Here is an 18,660-nt window from a genome sequence, read left to right on the forward strand (position 1 = left end):
AGCGCATTCTCAAATCCATCCATTCATAAAAACGTTACCGGGCAACTGACGAGTACGTTTTAGCGCCGATTTTTCCGCACTTGGACTTTGACCCCTGACTAACAAGCGAATCGTGTCCAGCCGATGGCGCCGCGAGCTCAATGCTGGCAGAATCAATCCCTGCATATATTACACAACTTTTTGCAATTTATTGAAATTATTGTTTAACCCTCTGGGGCTCTTCGGTCATTTCTGACCCGAATTTTTAAAAATATATATTTTTTTTTAAATAGTAGCTTCAACGGAATGGTCCGAAACTTGTGACTTTATTGGAACTTGGTATATGAACACGCAAAACAATTGGGGACAGGATTTGAAAAGTCTAAGTGGTCGTAAAAAAAATAGTCACACTCAGGACCTTCGGGTCAAAAATGACCCCCATAGGAAATGAATGGGAAATAGTTTTTTTTGTGCATACAATCTACAAATCATCCAGGATGCCGAAAAAAAGGACTCAATAGTGAAGATCTCTAAAACATCAAGAGTGCAAAACAGACAAAAAAACTCACACACACAAAAACACACACAATTAGCTTTTGAAATGGCACATGTGTATGTTATTGTGTGTATAAGTGTGTGTGTGTGTGTGTGTGTGTGTGTGAGTTTTTTGTCTGTTTTGCACTCTTGATGTTTTAGAGATCTTCACTATTGAGTCCTTTTTTTCTGCATCCTGGCTGATTTGTAGATTGTATGCACAAACAAACTCTGCATTTTCATAGTTTTGCCAATTTCTCATTCATTTCCTATGGGGGTCATTTTTGACCCGAAGGTCCTGAGTGTGACTTTTTTTTTTACGACCACTTAGACTTTTCAAATCCTGTCCCCAATTTTTTTGTGTGTTCATATACCAAGTATCAATAAAGTCACCAAGTTTTAGACCATTCCGATGAAGCTACGTTTTTTTGTTATTTTTTATAAAACACAAGATCCACTCTAGTGGTAAAAATGTGCTATTGCGTGATAAAAATGCTCAATGTGTCCACCGGATGACACTGATCTCATTAAAAAATAGCTTTCATGAGGCCTAGGCTTGACTCTAAAATGAAATACAGCTTTAATAAAAAAAAAATAATAATAATTATATATATATATATATATATATATATATATATATATATATATATATATATATATATATATATATATATATATATATATATTATTATATTCAATGGGAGAAAATGGGTCATAATTATTGCATAAATATTAATTATAAATCATAAAATGATCTCAAAACACCAAAATAGAAAAGAAAAAATATTATTGAACAAAAATATTAATTTATCTTTTTTATCTTAATCCCGCCCTCTGGGTCATTTTTGACCCGAAGGTCCTGAGTGTGACCCATAAATGAAGAATCCCAGAGGGTTAAGGCCATTTCGCGATTTAAATCATCATAAAATAACTTTGCCGGAGAGTAATTTCTTGTGCTCTTGGGGGCCCTCTGGTGGCTTAGTTCGCTTATGCCTTGGGCCGGCTCTGCTTGCATGTCATTACATCAGAGAACCGTGCAAATGTGTGACTGAAATATGGAGTCTCAGAGGGAGTTTAATCGCAGGACGGTGCGAGAGGACAGCAGGGAGCCAGAAGCCTTTACCTGTTTCACAGCATCCTCATAGCACGGGGGCCGCTTACTGACGGAGGCTGGGCGATCTGAGCTACAGAAGCTGGATGTGGGAGACTTGGGCTCGAGATGAGAGAGAGCCTCCTACATGAGGAGACAGGGCCAAACGTTACACAGGAGCGGGAGCGCCACGGGCAGAAGAAGACCCTGTGTGTGTGTGTGTGTGTGTGTCGAAATACAGCACACCTATTCCTCAGGAGGAGGGTGTAAACTCTGACCCAATGACAATCAGTGTGAGTGAGAACATGTGTGAGGCGTCTCTAACTGAAGCCCAGTGAGACTGAGACTCTGTGAGATGAGCTGGACTCTTCACATACTTTCTGCTGTAGGCCTGAACTCTTGGGCTTGGAGGAGGTTCTGGGGTTCAGGCTGTTCTCGGACCCACTGGAGTAGAGCGGCTGGAGGCTTCTGTGGTCAGATGGGTACGAGCAGCTCGTCGACGCACACACACTCTTCTGCTGTAGCTGGGACAGACATTCAGCCGTCAATCACACATACGTGTCCCTGATTACAGCTTAACACACAAGCCCAGCGCTTTGCTTTTGAAAAACCTTTATACCATTTTCAGTGATTCTAAAAACGTGTGGTGTAATTATGAAGAAAAAACGAATAACATTTTCTTTAAACCTTGAATTCATGTGAAATAAAGTCAGAGTTGTGAAAAATAAAATAAAAGTTGTGGAAAATAAAGTCAGAGTTGTGAAAAATAAAGTCAGAGTTGCGAGAGTTGCGAGATATAGTCAGATTTGCCAAAAATAAAGTCAAAGTTGCAAAAAATAAAGTCAGAGTTATGAAAAATAAAGGCAGAGTTGCGAAAAAATAAAGTCAAAGTTGTGGAAAATAAAGTCAGAGTTGTGAGATATAGTCAGAGTTGCGAAAAAATAAAGTCAAAGTTGCGAGATATAGTCAGACTTGCGAAAAAATAAAGTCAAAGTTGCGAGATATAGTCAGAGTTGAGAGATATAGTCAGACTTGCAATGAATAAAGTCAGAGTTGCGAGATATAGAAGTCAGAGTTGGGATAAATAAAGTCAAAGTTGTGGAAAATAAAGTTAGAGTTGCGAGATATAGTCAGAGTTGCGAGATATAGTCAGAGTTACGAAAAATAAAGTCAAAGTTGTGGAAGATAAAGTCAGAGTTGTGAGATATAGTCAGAGTTGCGAACAAAGAAAGTCAAAGTTGCAATAAATAAAGCCATACTTGCGAAAAAGCAAGTCAGACTTGCGAAAAATAAAGTCAGAGTTGCGAGATATAGTCAGAGTTGTGGAAAATAAAGTCAAAGTTGTGGAAAATAAAGTCAGAGTTGCGAGATTTAGTCAGAGTTGCGAAAAATAAAGTCATAGTTGCGAGATATAGTCAGACTTGCGATAAATAAAGTCAGAGTTGCGATTAATAAAGTCAGAGTTGCGAGATATAGTCAGAGTTGTGGAAAATAAAGTCAGAGTAGCAAAAAATAAAGACAGAATTGCGAGATATAGTCAGAGTTGTGGAAAATAAAGACAGAGTTGTGAAAAATAAAGTCAGAGTTGCGAGATATAGTCAGAGTTGCGAAAAAATAAAGTCAAAGTTGTGGAAAATAAAGTCAGAGTTGTGAGATATAGTCAGAGTTGCGAAAAAATAAAGTCAAAGTTGTGGAAAATAAAGTCAGAGTTGTGAAAAATAAAGTCAGAGTTGTGAAAAATAAAGTCAAAGTTGTGGAAAATAAAGTCAGAGTTGTGAAAAATAAAGTCAGAGTTGTGAAAAATAAAGTCAAAGTTGCGAAAAATAAAGTCAGAGTTGCGAGATATAGTCAAAGTTGCGAAAAATAAAGTCAGAGTTGCCAAAAATAAAGTCAAAGTTGTGGAAAATAAAGTCAGAGTTGTGAGATATAGTCAGAGTTGCGAAAAAATAAAGTCAAAGTTGTGGAAAATAAAGTCAGAGTTGTGAAAAATAAAGTCAGAGTTGTGAAAAATAAAGTAAAAGTTGTGGAAAATAAAGTCAGAGTTGTGAAAAATAAAGTCAGAGTTGTGAAAAATAAAGTCAAAGTTGTGGAAAATAAAGTCAGAGTTGTGAAAAATAAAGTCAGAGTTGCGAGATATAGTCAGAGTTGCGAAAAATAAAGTCAGAGTTGCGAGATATAGTCAGAGTTTTGATAAATAAAGTCAGAGTTGCGAGATATAGTCAGAGTTGTGGAAAATAAATTCAGAGTTGCGGAAAATAAAGTCAGAGTTGCGAAAAATAAAGTCAGAGTTGCGAGATTTAGTCAGAGTTGCGATTAATAAAGTCAGAGTTGCGAGATCTAGTCAGAGTTGTGGAAAATAAAGTCAGAGTAGCAAAAAATAAAGACAGACAGAGTTACGAAAAATATAGTCAGAGTTTCGAAAAATAAAGTCAGACTTGCGAAAAATAAAAAGTCAGAATTGCGATAAATAAAGTCAGAGTTGCAATAAATAATGCCAGACTTGCGAAAATAAAGTCATAGTTGCGAAAAAATTTAAAGTCGGAATTGCGATAAAGTCAGAGTTGTGAAAAATAAAGTCAGACTTGAGAAAAATGAAGTGAGCGTTGTGAGATATAGTCAGAGTTGTGGAAAATAAAGTCAGAGTTGTGGAAAATAAAGTCAGAGTTGCAAAAAATAAAGTCAGAGTTGCGAGATAAAGTCAGGGTTGCGATAAATAAAATCCGACTTGAGAAAAATAAAGTCAGAGTTGTGGAAAATAACTATGAGGTGTTTCTCTCTCTTATCTGCTTCAAGATCTTGATAAATTGTGGCATTTTATATTCTATTGTTTTTTTATGAGTTTAATAAAGAACTCGTCTTCTGTCCAAACATACCGCGCCATCTGTAAAGAATGGTCAACTGTTACATACGCCAGGTTATTATGACGCATTGCTGCCAGCTGTCACATACAGAGACCAGCCAAATGTTTCAATTTGCATGGTGGTAACTCAAAGTTTTACCACTTCGTTACAGGTAACAGGTGCCATGGACGCTCATGTTAGCATCAGTGGCATAACTTTAACCTTTAACCTTTCGTACTCCATTCTCGGCGTTCTAATTACAGGCAATTAGTTTATGAAACCTTGATCAAAATTAAAATACAATTTATAGAAAACGAAATTCACTGTAAAGAAATGATTTCTGCAAAACAACACTCAATAGAAATCATGTCTGACCCCACTCCATGTCTCCAGACATATTTTTTCGCAACTCTGACTATATCTCGCAACTCTGCCTTTATTTTTCACAACTCTGACTTTATTTTTCACAACTCTGACTTTATTTTTCGCAACTTTGACTTTATTTTTCGTAACTCTGACTATATCTCGCAACTCTGACTTTATTTTTTCACAACTCTGACTATATCTGGCAACTCTGCCTTTATTTTTCACAACTCTGACTTTATTTTTCGCAACTTTGACTTTATTTTTGGCAACTCTGACTATATCTCGCAACTCTGACTATATCTCACAACTCTGACTTTATTTTTCACAACTCTGACTTTATTTTTCTCAACTCTGACTTTATTTTTCTCAAGTCAAAATTTTTTTTATCACAACTCTGACTTTATTTTTCGATATTGTGTGTCTTATAGCCTATAGGCCTACTCATGCCGACGAAAGCGCCCGCAAATTCTTTAATATTTTTAATTGTTGCAGTTTTTTTTACCACTTAGTTATTTTGGCTCAGAATTTCGTTTGTTGGAAATATGAACTGAATTTAGAAATTACATTTGAAATTAAAAACTTTGCGTTTAATAAACAAAATACATTTTTGAAGCGTTTGGAGTGGAGTAGGCTACATGCAAAACGTAGACTTTTTAGATTCAAACATAATATTTAAAATTATTTAAACATATTAGGCTATATGTTTAAATATTAGCCTATATTATTGTTTTAATTTTTATATGTTGATGATGAAAAGTGAATTGTATTTTAATTTTGATCAAGGTTTCATAAATGAATTGCCTGTAGGCTATATTTAATACATCGGAGGCAAAATAAGAACGCCTGGAATGGATTGAACCCACTGACCTGTTTCTGCGGCGGTTGAGTAAGGCTGAAAGCGTCTTTCTTTTTAATACATTTCTAGAATGTCTAAATTACAGTAGGCCTTATAGATAGTTATTATATTTGTGGCTGCACCGGGGTCCTACATAACTAGGTTAAAGTTACGCCATTCAGGCTAATCATGAGCGGTCCATGGCACCTGCTACCAGGGCTCTGAACCGGTTCAAGGAACGAAAACGAAAACCGGAAACAAACGAAATTTTAAGAGGAACAGAAACGAAAACGAAATCAAAATCAATTTGAATCGTTCTGAACAGAAACGTTAATTTGAAATGACCATTAACCGGTTAATAACGCTATTTTATCGTTCTTTTAATATTTTAATTTGGCAGTGACCAATCATGAATTGAGTAGTACAGCATGTGACGTTGACGGATCAAGCGTGAGTGAAATGCCTGCGCACCAGTCATTTATGAATCTACCGGTACGCAAGTCAGGGTTAGGGTTAGGGTTAGGGTATTTTCATGCCTCAAGTACATTTCTTTCCCTGCTGAGGTCTACAATGAAAGCACAGGTATTGGAGGACATTATTTTAGAACGTTTAAATAAGCAGTACGGACTTTAAGCTCAAATAGTCTGATTTAGGATAGTTTGTGGATTTCGTTTAAGCCTATCCAAGTAGGCTATAGCATCTATCAAACATTTTTCCTATAGTCTTTCAGATTGCCAATACAGGACAGCTCAATGTTTTCTATATAGACGGTTGATGCTTCGTATTAAATGGTGTTATATTGCATTAAATGATCAAGCTTTATTAGCTGACTGAATTTGATTATGTGATGAATGGACGTGTTGCGCAGTGTTTGCTTTGAAATTACCAGTTGACGGTGCATTGAAAGAGCAATGGTTATCCAGTTTATTTATTCTTTATTCATGCAATTTAAAAAAAAAAAAGTTATGTACAAAGAATGTTATCACTCTTCTGAAAAGAATTAGGCATAAGAGGCCACTTTCAGCTCCATTAAAACAGGTCCGCTGTTTATGCTTTGTAATTAATGCATGTAGTTATGTTGTGGTTTTAAAAATGTTATGAAATAAATATTCAAGTTTAATTACCATGCGTTATATTATTATTGAGTGAAAAATAAGTCTATTTATACATATTTGTTTAAAGTATAGGCTAAATTAAAATAACGTTATTAACCGGTATTTTTCAAATCAAACCGTTTTCGGAACAGTAATGTTTAATGAGGAACGCAAAAACGGAAACGCTATAATATCGATTCTGCTCGGAGTGAACCCATTGATATTTTTTTCCGTTTTTAAGCCCTGCCTGCTACCCATGGCTGTTAAGAACTATAGGCTACATCAATAAATTAGGCAACAACAATTTCGTGCTATGGGCACTGCCACTGATACAGGCAGCGGATGACATATTTTACGCTGAGCTTCTGCTTTTCAAACAAGTGTGACAAAGGCATGGGCTAAATAAATTCTCTAATATGGATACAGACATACACACATCACTATACAAAACATGCCCTTATTAGGAGAAAATATTTCATTTTAATGAGAAATATGTTGTTTTAACAACATACGATCTCGTTATTACTACATAATTGAGTGGAAAATAATATGTATGTGGCAGCAATGCGTCACCGTATTAAATAAACGGACCCACTTTATATTAGGTGGCCTTAACTACTATGTACTAACATTTTAATTAATCATTTGATACAATGCACTTATTGTGTACATACATGTCTTTACATTGTACTTACATTTAAAAAATACCTTCATGTAATTACATCTGTAATTAATTTCTGTAGTTACATTTGTAATAACACAGTTGACTCTTCCCTTATACCTAACCCTAAACTTACCCACACCATCACACCTGTCCCTAACCCTACCCTTAAACTTACCCACACCACCACACCTGTCCCTAACTCTACCCTTAAACTTACCCATATCATCACACCTGTCCCTAACTCTACACTTAAACTTACCCACACCACCACACCTGTTCCTAACCCTACCCTTAAACTTACCCATATCATCACACCTGTCCCTAACTCTACCCTTAAACTTACCCACACCACCACACCTGTTCCTAACCCTACCCTTAAACTTACCCACACCACCACACCTGTCCCTAACGCTACCCTTAAACTTACCCACACCACTACACCTGTCCCTAACTCTACCCTTAAACTTACCCATATCATCACACCTGTCCCTAACTCTACCCTCCCTTAAACTTACCCATATCATCACACCTGTCCCTAACCCTACCCTTAAACTTACCCACACCACCACACCTGTCCCTAACTCTACCCTTAAACTTACCCATATCATCACACCTGTCCCTAACCCTACCCTTAAACTTACCCACACCACCACACCTATCCCTAACTCTACCCTTAAACTTACCCATATCATCACACCTGTCCCTAACCCTACCCTTAAACTTACCCACACCACCACACCTGTCCCTAACCCTACCCTTAAACTTACCCACACCACCACACCTGTCCCTAACCCTACCCTTAAACTTACCCACACCACCACACCCATCCCTAACCCTACCCTTAAACTTACCCACACCACCACACCTGTCCCTAACCCTACCCTTAAACTTACCCATATCATCACACCTGTCCCTAACCCTACCCTTAAACTTACCCACACCACCACACCTGTCCCTAACCCTACCCTTAAACTTACCCACACCACCACACCCATCCCTAACCCTACCCTTAAACTTACCCATACCACCACACCTGTCCCTAACTCTACCCTTAAACTTACCCATATCATCACACCTGTCCCTAACCCTACCCTTAAACTTACCAACAACACCACACCTGTCCCTAACTCTACCCTTAAATTTACCCATATCATCACACCTTTCCCTAACCCTACCCTTAAACTTACCCACACCACCACACCTGTCCCTAACTCTACCCTTAAACTTACCCATATCATCACACCTGTCCCAAACCCTACCCTTAAACTTACCCACACCGCCACACCTGTCCCTAACTCTACCCTTAAACTTACCCATATCATCACACCTGTCCCTAACCCTACCCTTAAACTTACCCACACCACCACACCTGTCCCTAACCCTACCCTTAAACTTACCCACACCACCACACCCTTCCCTAACCCTACCCTTAAACTTACCCATACCACCACACCTGTCTCTAACCCTACCCTTAAACTTACCCACACCACCACACCTGTCCCTAACTCTACCCTTAAACTTACCCACACCACCACACCTGTCCCTAACCCTACCCTTAAACTTACCCACACCACCACACCTGTCCCTAACTCTACCCTTAAACTTACCCATACCACCACACCTGTCCCTAACTCTACCCTTAAACTTACCCATATCATCACACCTGTCCCTAACCCTACCCTTAAACTTACCCACACCACCACACCTGTCCCTAACTCTACCCTTAAACTTACCCATATATCACACCTGTCCCTAACCTGTCCCAAACCCTACCCTTAAACTTATCCACACCACCACACCTGTCCCTAACCCTACCCTTAAACTTACCCACACCACCACACCTGTCCCTAACTCTACCCTTAAACTTACCCACACCACCACACCTGTCCCTAACTCTATCCTTAAACTTACCCACACCAACACACCTGTCCCTAACTCTACCCTTAAACTTACCCACACCACCACACCTGTCCCTAACTCTACCCTTAAACTTACCCACACCAACACACCTGTCCCTAACCCTACCCTTAAACTTACCCACACCACCACACCTGTCCCTAACTCTACCCTTAAACTTACCCACACAACCACACCTGTCCCTAACCCTACCCTTAAACTTACCCACACCACCACCACACCTGTCCCTAACCCTACCCTTAAACTTACCCACACCACCACACCCATCCCTAACCCTACCCTTAAACTTACCCACACCACCACACATGTCCCTAACTCTACCCTTAAACTTACCCATATCATCACACCTGTCCCTAACTCTACCCTTAAACTTACCCATTCCAACACACCTGTCCCTAACCCTACCCTTAAACTTACCCATATCATCACACCTGTCCCTAACCCTGCCCTTAAACTTACCCATATCATCACACCTGTCCCTAACTCTACCCTTAAACTCACCCATATCACCACACCTGTCCCTAACTCTACCCTTAAACTTACCCACACCACCACACCTGTCCCTAACTCTATCCTTAAACTTACCCACACCAACACACCTGTCCCTAACTCTACCCTTAAACTTACCCACACCACCACACCTGTCCCTAACTCTACCCTTAAACTTACCCACACCAACACACCTGTCCCTAACTCTACCCTTAAACTTACCCACACCACCACACCTGTCCCTAACTCTACCCTTAAACTTACCCACACAACCACACCTGTCCCTAACCCTACCCTTAAACTTACCCACACCACCACACCTGTCCCTAACCCTACCCTTAAACTTACCCACACCACCACACCCATCCCTAACCCTACCCTTAAACTTACCCACACCACCACACCTGTCCCTAACTCTACCCTTAAACTTACCCATATCATCACACCTGTCCCTAACTCTACCCTTAAACTTACCCATATCATCACACCTGTCCCTAACTCTACCCTTAAACTTACCCATACCATCACACCTGTCCCTAACTCTACCCTTAAACTTACCCATATCATCACACCTGTCCCTAACTCTACCCTTAAACTTACCCATACCAACACACATGTCCCTAACCCTACCCTTAAACTTACCCATATCATCACACCTGTCCCTAACTCTACCCTTAAACTTACCCATATCATCACACCTGTCCCTAACTCTACCCTTAAACTTACCCATATCATCACACCTGTCCCTAACTCTACCCTTAAACTTACCCATACCAACACACCTGTCCCTAACCCTACCCTTAAACTGACCCACACCACCACACCTGTCCCTAACCCTACCCTTAAACTTACCCATACCAACACACCTGTCCCTAACCCTACCCTTAAACTTACCCATACCAACACACCTGTCCCTAACCCTACCCATATCCCACCTCAATATCAGAAAAGGTATTTTGCAATACAATTTGAACACAGTAAGTACATTGTACTTCTTTTTTGATGTAAGTACATAGTACTTAAGGCCACCTAATATAAAATGGGGCCAAATAAACACATAGCAAAACTAGTTGTGCGGAGTCCCCACCACTTTTAAAAGCAAAGTTACGCCATTGGTCTTGATGTAAGAATGTTTATATATTTGTGCTGTAAAACAACAGAAACACTGAGGAAGAGGGTGATCTTTGCAGTGTTAATGCAAGAGCTGAATGTGTTTCCGCACCTGCATGTTGCGCGTGGGTCTGTGGGAGCAGCCGTCTCTCAGCAGGTACGGCTGGACGGGCGAGGAGGGCGGAGGGCTGCAGGGTTTGGGGACGGGCGAGTCTTGAGGAGAACACTGAGGACTCAGGAAGGCGGATGGAGGCAGCTCGAGGCAGGTCAGCTCGCACCCGCCCTTCATCTGCTTGGAGGACAGCGGGCAGCTGGAGGACACGTGCTCCTGCTTCACCGACACGCCGTAGAACTGCTGCATGTGCGGCGGAGGCTGAAGGTGCATCACGTGCTGCGGTGGAGCGGGGCAGTCGCGCTTCCTCTTGTGCAGCTGCAGCCGCAGCTCCTCCACCTGCCTCTGCTCCTGGTGCAGCTTCCACGTCAGCTCCTCGATCACCTTCTGCTTCTCCACCAGCATCTTGTCCTTCTCCGCGTCCAGGCCGTCGTCCGGCGAGGGCTGCAGGCCGAACTGCGGAGAGGACATGGGGACGTCGCTGAAGCTGTCGGGCAGCGAGCCGCTGACGGAGAGGTCGGAGGAGGCGGGCGAGATGGGTGGAGTGGAGCCGCTGCTGCAGAAGGGATAGAACGCCGGCGACTGATAGGACGACAGCGACCCGGTTGGCGTCACGGGGAAGGTGGAGGTGCTGACATCTCCAGAGCTGGAAGGAGAAGCACAGCTGGAGTCTCTAAAGGGCCGCAGCCGTTCGATGAGGGCCGTCTTGGTGCCCGACACGGGCAGGCCACGGATGCGCAGTTGCTGCCGCAGCTCGGACACCTGTCAGAGTAGTGGAAAATAAAGTCAGAGTTGTGGAAAATAAAGTCAGAGTTGTGGAAAATAAAGTCAGAGTTGTGGAAAATATAGTCAGAGTTGTGGAAAATAAAGTCAGAGTTGAAAAAAATTAAGTCAGAGCTGCGAGATATAGTCAGCGTTGTGGAAAATAAAGTCAGTGTTGTGGAAAATAAAGTCAGAGTTGAAAAAAATAAAGTCAGAGTTGTGGAAAATAAAGTCAGAGTTATGGAAAATAAAGTCAGAGTTGAAAAAAATTAAGTCAGAGCTGCGAGATATAGTCAGAGTAGCGAAAAATAAAGTCAGAGTTGTGGAAAACAAATTCAGAGTTGTGGAAAATATATAGTCAGAGTTGTGGAAAATAAAGTCAGAGTTGCGAGATATAGTCAAAGTTACGAAAAATAAAGTCAGAGTTGTGGAAAATAAAGTCAGAGTTGTGGAAAATATATAGTCAGAGTTGTGGAAAATAATGTCATAGTTGTGAGATATAGTCAAAGTTACGAAAAATAAAGTCAGAGTTGTGGAAAATAAAGTCAGAGTTGTGAAATATAGTTAGAGTTGTGGAAAATAAAGTAAGAGTTGTGAAAAAATAAAGTCAGAGTTGTGGAAAATAAAGTCAGAGTTGTGAGATATAAAAACAGAGTTGCGAAAAATAAAGTCAGAGTTGTGGAAAATAAAGTCAGAGTTGTGGAAAATAAAGTCAGAGTTGTGAAAAATAAAGTCAGAGTTGTGAGATATAAAGTCAGAGTTGCGAAAAATAAAGTCAGAGTTGTGGAAAATAAAGTCAGAAAATAAAGTCAGAGTTGTGGAAAATAAAGTCAGAGTTATGAAAAATAAAGTTCCACAACTCGGACACCTGTCAGGAGACACACACTGCGTCACACCAATAGCCGGAGTGATTTAAACGGGCGAGCCGTGGGTGATTGAAACGGGCGAGCCGTGGGTGATTTAAACGGGCGAGCCGTGGGTGATTTAAACGGGCGAGGGTCATCATCAGACCTGTGAGAGAGACGTACCTTCAGGTCGTCCAGGTTGGCGGGCAGAGGCGCGGGTCGGACGGGGCTGATGGAGCTGATGGAGGACGGACTGCAGTAGCTGCTCTTCACTGGAGACGACGAGCTGCTGCTATTGGCTGCTGAAGCACAGGACGCCTGCGGCTCGCCGGGCGGCCTGATACACACACACACACACATCAGTCAGAGATCAGGAAACTACTCAACATTATGCTTCTCAGCATCATACAAATGCCATATATATACAGTGGCCAGTGTTGCCAGATTGGGTTCAGTTGGGCGGTTTTGAATTTGATTGTGTGGGTGGGTGGACAAAATTTGGACTGGTTTGGGGTCAGTTGGGCGGGTCATCATAACGTTACTCAGGAGTCCACACAGAGTCAGATCATCACATTGGTGTTCATGTCTCAATCATGACTGACAGGTCTTTAGAGCGCTAACTCAATACACATTTACAGTAAGTTATGTACAGTAAAGAGTGGGAGAGTGACCCAATGTGGATTACACCTGTGGGAGAAGAGGACTCTTTATAAACAGCCTACAGTGAATGACTTCATTTAAATCTAATATGGGACTCTATGACTCCTGTCTATCATCATTTTTTATTTTTTGTTGTTAGACTCTCCCTGAAACTGCCTCATCGTCACGGCATCCTCAGTAAACCCGTCTCCGGCGTGATAACTCCGATCGTTCGAATATTACGATCTATTATGACCTCTGACCTGTAAAGTTGCCAGAATAATAATCATACGCTGTTTGTTAATTGGCCAGAGGAGAACTGCCCCCCCCGACTGAGCCTGGTTTCTCCAAGGTTTATTTTCCTCCATTCTGCTCCTGATGGGGTTTGGGTTTCCTTGCCACTTTTGCCTCTGGCTTGGCGCGCTCAGTTGGAGACACTAAATGTTCAACTAAATATCCAAATAAATCTAATTATTAAACTAAATCAACCATATAAACTAAATTACAGATCTAAAGCCCACATTGTCACTGTATGATAATTGAAATGAGCTGATGACATCACCGTTTTCTCCGGAGCGGCTGTACGGCCGAATCAAATTCTGCTGCATTATTTTCCTGTTTAACACTGTGAAGCTGCTCTGAGACAATCTGCATTGTTAAAAGCGCTATATAAATAAAGCTGACTTGACTTGCCTTGTCAGATTATTGTACCGTATGTATCCATGAATGACACATTTTGGCGGTGGTGTGTGCATTAAAGGTCAGAGCCACATCAGGATGTTGGGAACACACCATTGGCAGGGCTCGAGGGGCGGGATGAACGCTTGTCTTCAGATTCCCTCTGCACGCTATAGGACAGCGCTACAGCCAACCAGAGCAGCGGAGAAGCTGAAGCAGAGCTAGTTGAGAGATTAAACCTTCGCCGTATCTGGTCGGCTAAACTCCGAACACATCTTCCTTTCTTAAGAATGACTTCAGTGCTGTTCTTTCTTCTTTTCTCAAAGAAAATCTTAACTCCAGGTCTTCCAGAGCCGATTGGAAAGACCGCTGTTCGCCAGCTTCTGTGTTTACGAGCAGCACGCGGAACCGTCATTATGTTAAGCCCGCCCACCGACTCTATACATGATGTGATTGGCCTGACCAGAGTTTGTTTTTTTCCAGCTCGCAAGACAACGGAGAGTTGCTAGACGACCCTGACTGCAAATTACATTTGCTGCCGCTAGGGGGCGTCTAGATTTCTAGGCTACATTAAAGGGTTAGTTCACCCAAAAATGAAAATTCTGTCATTTATTCCTCACCCGTAAGACCTTTGTTCATCTTCAGAACACAAATGAAGATATTAGTGTTAAATCCGATGGCTCAGAAAAGCCTCTATTGACAGTGATGACATTTCCTCTCTCAAGACCCATAAAAGCTACTAAAGACATCGTTAAAGTCCATCTCACTACAGCGCTTCTACAATCATTTCATGAAGTGACGAGAATAGTTTTTATGCGCAAAAAAAAAATCTAAATAGCGACTTTGTTCAACTTTATTCTGGGTCTCTGATGTGAACTCACGACGCATGCGCGAGAACAGTTGAGTTTGACCGTTTCCAAATCCATTCAGCCGATCTCCGGGTCTGGCGCTAGCCCTTTTAGCATAGATCATTGAATCTGATTAGACCGTTAGCATCTCGCTCAAAAATGCCCAAAGAGTTTCCATATTTCTCCTATATGCGCCGCTGCACTCATGGGGCGGCTCACAGCTCTTGATTATTACGCAGGAATGAGAGTATAGTTCCTGCCATATCGGCCTAGAAAATCACAATTTGTCATTTCCCGTCGGTCTCATGCTGCGTTCACACCAAACGCGAATAGAGCGTCTGGCGCGAGGGATTTCAATGTTAAGTCAATGGAAAGGCGCGTTGACGCGCGTCTGGAGGTCCTGCAGCGCGCAAGGCGCGTTTCGCGCGGCGCGAATGACGCGAATTGAGCGTCTTGTGCGATAACACGCGAGTGGTGCTTTTGTGCATTCACGCGTTTGAAGCGAATTCGCGTCTGACGCCCGAGTTGAAAAATTTGAACTTTGGCGTCAATTCGCGGCGCGTTAACCAATCAGGAGCCAGCTCGCTGCTGTCATGTGGTGAAGTGATGTGATGAGAAACCCCGCATAATTTAAAAACACTACTATTGTGTCACAAAATGTAGTTTTACGACTTTTTCAGGTGAGAATGTAGTTGTTTAAAGCTCAAATCGGTGGTTTATTTATAAAGAGAGCGCCTATTTAAAAAAAATTATCTTGTGTTTTTGGAGTTGTGAGATCCAGTGGATCAGCGGGTGCTCAGTGCTCATTAACCCCAGCGACAGCAGCCTTTCCTCAGCCAGTCCTTCTCCCGTCTGCCGCTGCTCTTTGGTGTCATGAATCTATAATTTGTTGTCTGCCAAATCGTTTTGACTGAGGGCAAAGAGAAGTTTCATAACTTTATTTTTTTAGGATATTTAAATACACATGCAGTGAAGATAATGTGGGCGTTGCCTGGACCACATGTGTGTGGCTATTAATGCTTAATATATATGTTTAATGAAAATGAAAAGAGGCAGTGGTGTTTAATGACATATTTCTCCTGGAGCGCCTTGAACGCGTGTCTATTTCACTTCAAACGCTCGATTTATACGTGCGTCCAATTCGCCACGGACGCGCAAATGGATTCCAAATGTTCAAGCGTCAAACTAGACACGGTAGATGGGATTTTGACGCTCTATTCGCGTTTGGTGTGAACGCAGCATCAGTACTCGATGAAACTACAGAAGAGTCAAGTTTTAAATAGAAAAATATGGAAACTCTTTGGTCATTTCTGAGCGAGATGCTAATGGTCTAATCAGATTCAATGATCTATGCTAAGCAATGCTAACAGTGCTAGACCCGGAGATCGGCTGAAGGGATGAGACTGAACTCTAGGAGAGTCGGAGAATGAGCCTATTTTCCGAAATAGTGGCGTTTTCCTTTAAGAAGTGGAAATGTGTAATCAGTGCTCCTCTGCCGTCATCTACTGGTTATAGTGGGCACTTCATGTGTTTTGTAACATAAATGTCACTTTTGATCAGTTTAATGCGTTCTTGATGAATGAAAGGCCCCAAACGTTTGAGCATCCCTTCACAGGACACCGTGAATCGAGTGTGTACATGTATGTAGCCAGAGCGTGTTCACTCACGTGTTGTGCTGGTGGAGCGTCTGGTAGCTGAAGCTGGTCTGCGGCGGCGTGTGTGTGTGTGTGTGTGTGTGGTGCTTCTGCTGGCTGAGGATCTGCAGCTGCAGGAAGAGCTGCTGTTGCTGGAGCAGGCGCGCGTATGCCGAGTCCATCTGCGGCGGAGGACAGCGCTCGGCCTTCTGGTCCGGCGGGATGTACTGGTGGTACTTCAGCTTCTTCACTTTGGGCTTGATGTCTTTGGGCTTCTTGTGGCGGTTCTTCTCGGATACTTTGGACTGAGGAACAGCAGAGGATTGGAGTTACTCAGATATCAGGTTTACAGTCCCAGACGGCACCGCAGATCCGGCCCTGATGTGGCCCAGATGTGGGCCGGATCTGCGGTGCTGTCTGGGGCCAGCGCTTCAGATGGCGTTGGGTTGTTCGGCCGTACCTTGACTATGGCAGGAACGGGAATGGGTGGCGTTCCCTGTCTGTCCGTCATGCTCTCCTCGTGGTTCTGAGGGCCGCCATCTTTACTCTGAGGGCCCTTAATAACAGATCATTATCGTCACATGAGGATTCATGACTGATTGATATTGACTATATTCACCCTGACGTATAAAATAATAATAATCAGGAAAAGCTCATTGAGTTTATTGAACCAAAACAGAATGTGCATTCATATTGTATCATATTTTATGCATCAGGTGTTTATGGCTCATATACTCTGATATAGTGACAATATGGAGAAAAAAAATAAAAACAAAAATATGAGATTCTGATGCTTGTAAATCAGTGCGATCTTTATAACAGTAACTGACATTGATATCTGCCATTAATACACTCACCTAAAGGATTATTAGGAACACCTGTTCAATTTCTCATTAATGCAATTATCTAATCAACCAATCACATGGCAGTTGCTTCAATGCATTTAGGGGTGTGGTCCTGGTCAATCTCCTGAACTCCACACTGAATGTCGGAATGGGAAAGAAAGGGGATTTAAGCAATTTTGAGCGTGGCATGGTTGTTGGTGCCAGACGGGCCGGTCTGAGTATTTCACAATCTGCTCAGTTACTGGGATTTTCACACACAACCATTTCTAGGGTTTACAAAGAATGTTGTGAAAAGGGAAAAACATCCAGTATGCGGCAGTCCTGTGGGAGAAAATGCCTTGTTGATGCTAGAGGTCAGAGGAGAATGGGCCGACTGATTCAAGCTGATAGAAGAGCAACTTTGACTGAAATAACCACTCGTTACAACCGAGGTCTGCAGCTAAGCATTTGTGAAGCCACAACACACACAACCTTGAGGCGGATGGGCTACAACAGCGGAAGACCCCACCGGGTACCACTCATCTCCACTACAAATAGGAAAAAGAGGCGACAATTTGCACCAAAATTGGACAGTTGAAGACTGGAAAAATGTCGCCTGGTCTGATGAGTCTGGATTTCTGTTGAGACATTCAGATGGTAGAGTCAGAATTTGGCGTAAACAGAATGAGAACATGGATCCATCATGCCTTGTTCCCACTGTGCAGGCTGGTGGTGGTGGTGTAATGGTGTGGGGGATGTTTTCTTGGCACACTTTAGGCCCCTTAGTGCCAATTGGGCATGGTTTAAATGCCACGGCCTACCTGAGCATTGTTTCTGCCCATGTCCATCCCTTTATGAGCACCATGTCCCCATCCTCTGATGGCTACTTCCAGCAGGATAATGCACCGTCACAAAGCTCCAATCATTTCAAACTGGTTTCTTGAACATGACAATGAGTTCACTGGACTAAAATGGCCGCCACAGTCACCAGATCTCAACCCAATAGAGCATCTTTGGGATGTGGTGGAACGGGAGCTTCGTGCCCTGGATGTGCATCCCACAAATCTCCATCAACTGCAGATGCTCTCCTATCAATATGGGCCAACATTTCTAAAGAATGCTTTCAGCAGCTTGTTGAATCAATGCCACGTAGAATTAAGGCAGTTCTGAAGGCCAAAGGGGGTCAAACACAGTATTAGTGTGTGTTCCTAATAATCCTTTAGGTGAGTGTATTTCTTAGTCAGATGATATTTAAATGCTTAGTTTTATGATCCGTCATTTTAAAACATATAATGCTATGATGATTGACAGATTAACTAATAAACCTCATGATCATATTTATATAATAACTGATGATGGATAATCAAGTAAACCTTCAGACCAGATGAAATATTACTAAC

At 42.0% G+C, this 18,660-nt stretch overlaps 1 protein-coding gene across 11 annotated transcripts in view; it reads right to left on the reverse strand.

The window, feature by feature from the left end:
* The window catches only part of myocd (myocardin), a 75,789-nt gene that overhangs the window by 8,857 nt on the left and 48,272 nt on the right, over positions 1–18,660 (reverse strand). For 4 of the 11 annotated variants that reach the window (XM_079801606.1, XM_079801603.1, XM_079801605.1 and 1 more), the window contains exons 7-12: positions 16,897–16,992; positions 16,470–16,741; positions 12,821–12,974; positions 11,031–11,792; positions 1,981–2,127; positions 1,637–1,747 (exon numbers count right to left, since the gene is read on the reverse strand). In XM_079801606.1, coding sequence (XP_079657732.1) covers positions 1,637–1,747; positions 1,981–2,127; positions 11,031–11,792; positions 12,821–12,974; positions 16,470–16,741; positions 16,897–16,992 — 1,542 coding nt within the window. The remainder of the gene's footprint in view (positions 1–1,636; positions 1,748–1,980; positions 2,128–11,030; positions 11,793–12,820; positions 12,975–16,469; positions 16,742–16,896; positions 16,993–18,660) is intronic. The other 7 variants (XM_079801610.1, XM_079801608.1, XM_079801609.1 and 4 more) reach the window with 3 other exon arrangements.

Source organism: Gobio gobio (genome assembly GCF_949357685.1).
Source record: "Gobio gobio genome assembly, chromosome: 20".
NCBI classification, from domain to species: Eukaryota; Metazoa; Chordata; class Actinopteri; order Cypriniformes; family Gobionidae; genus Gobio; species Gobio gobio.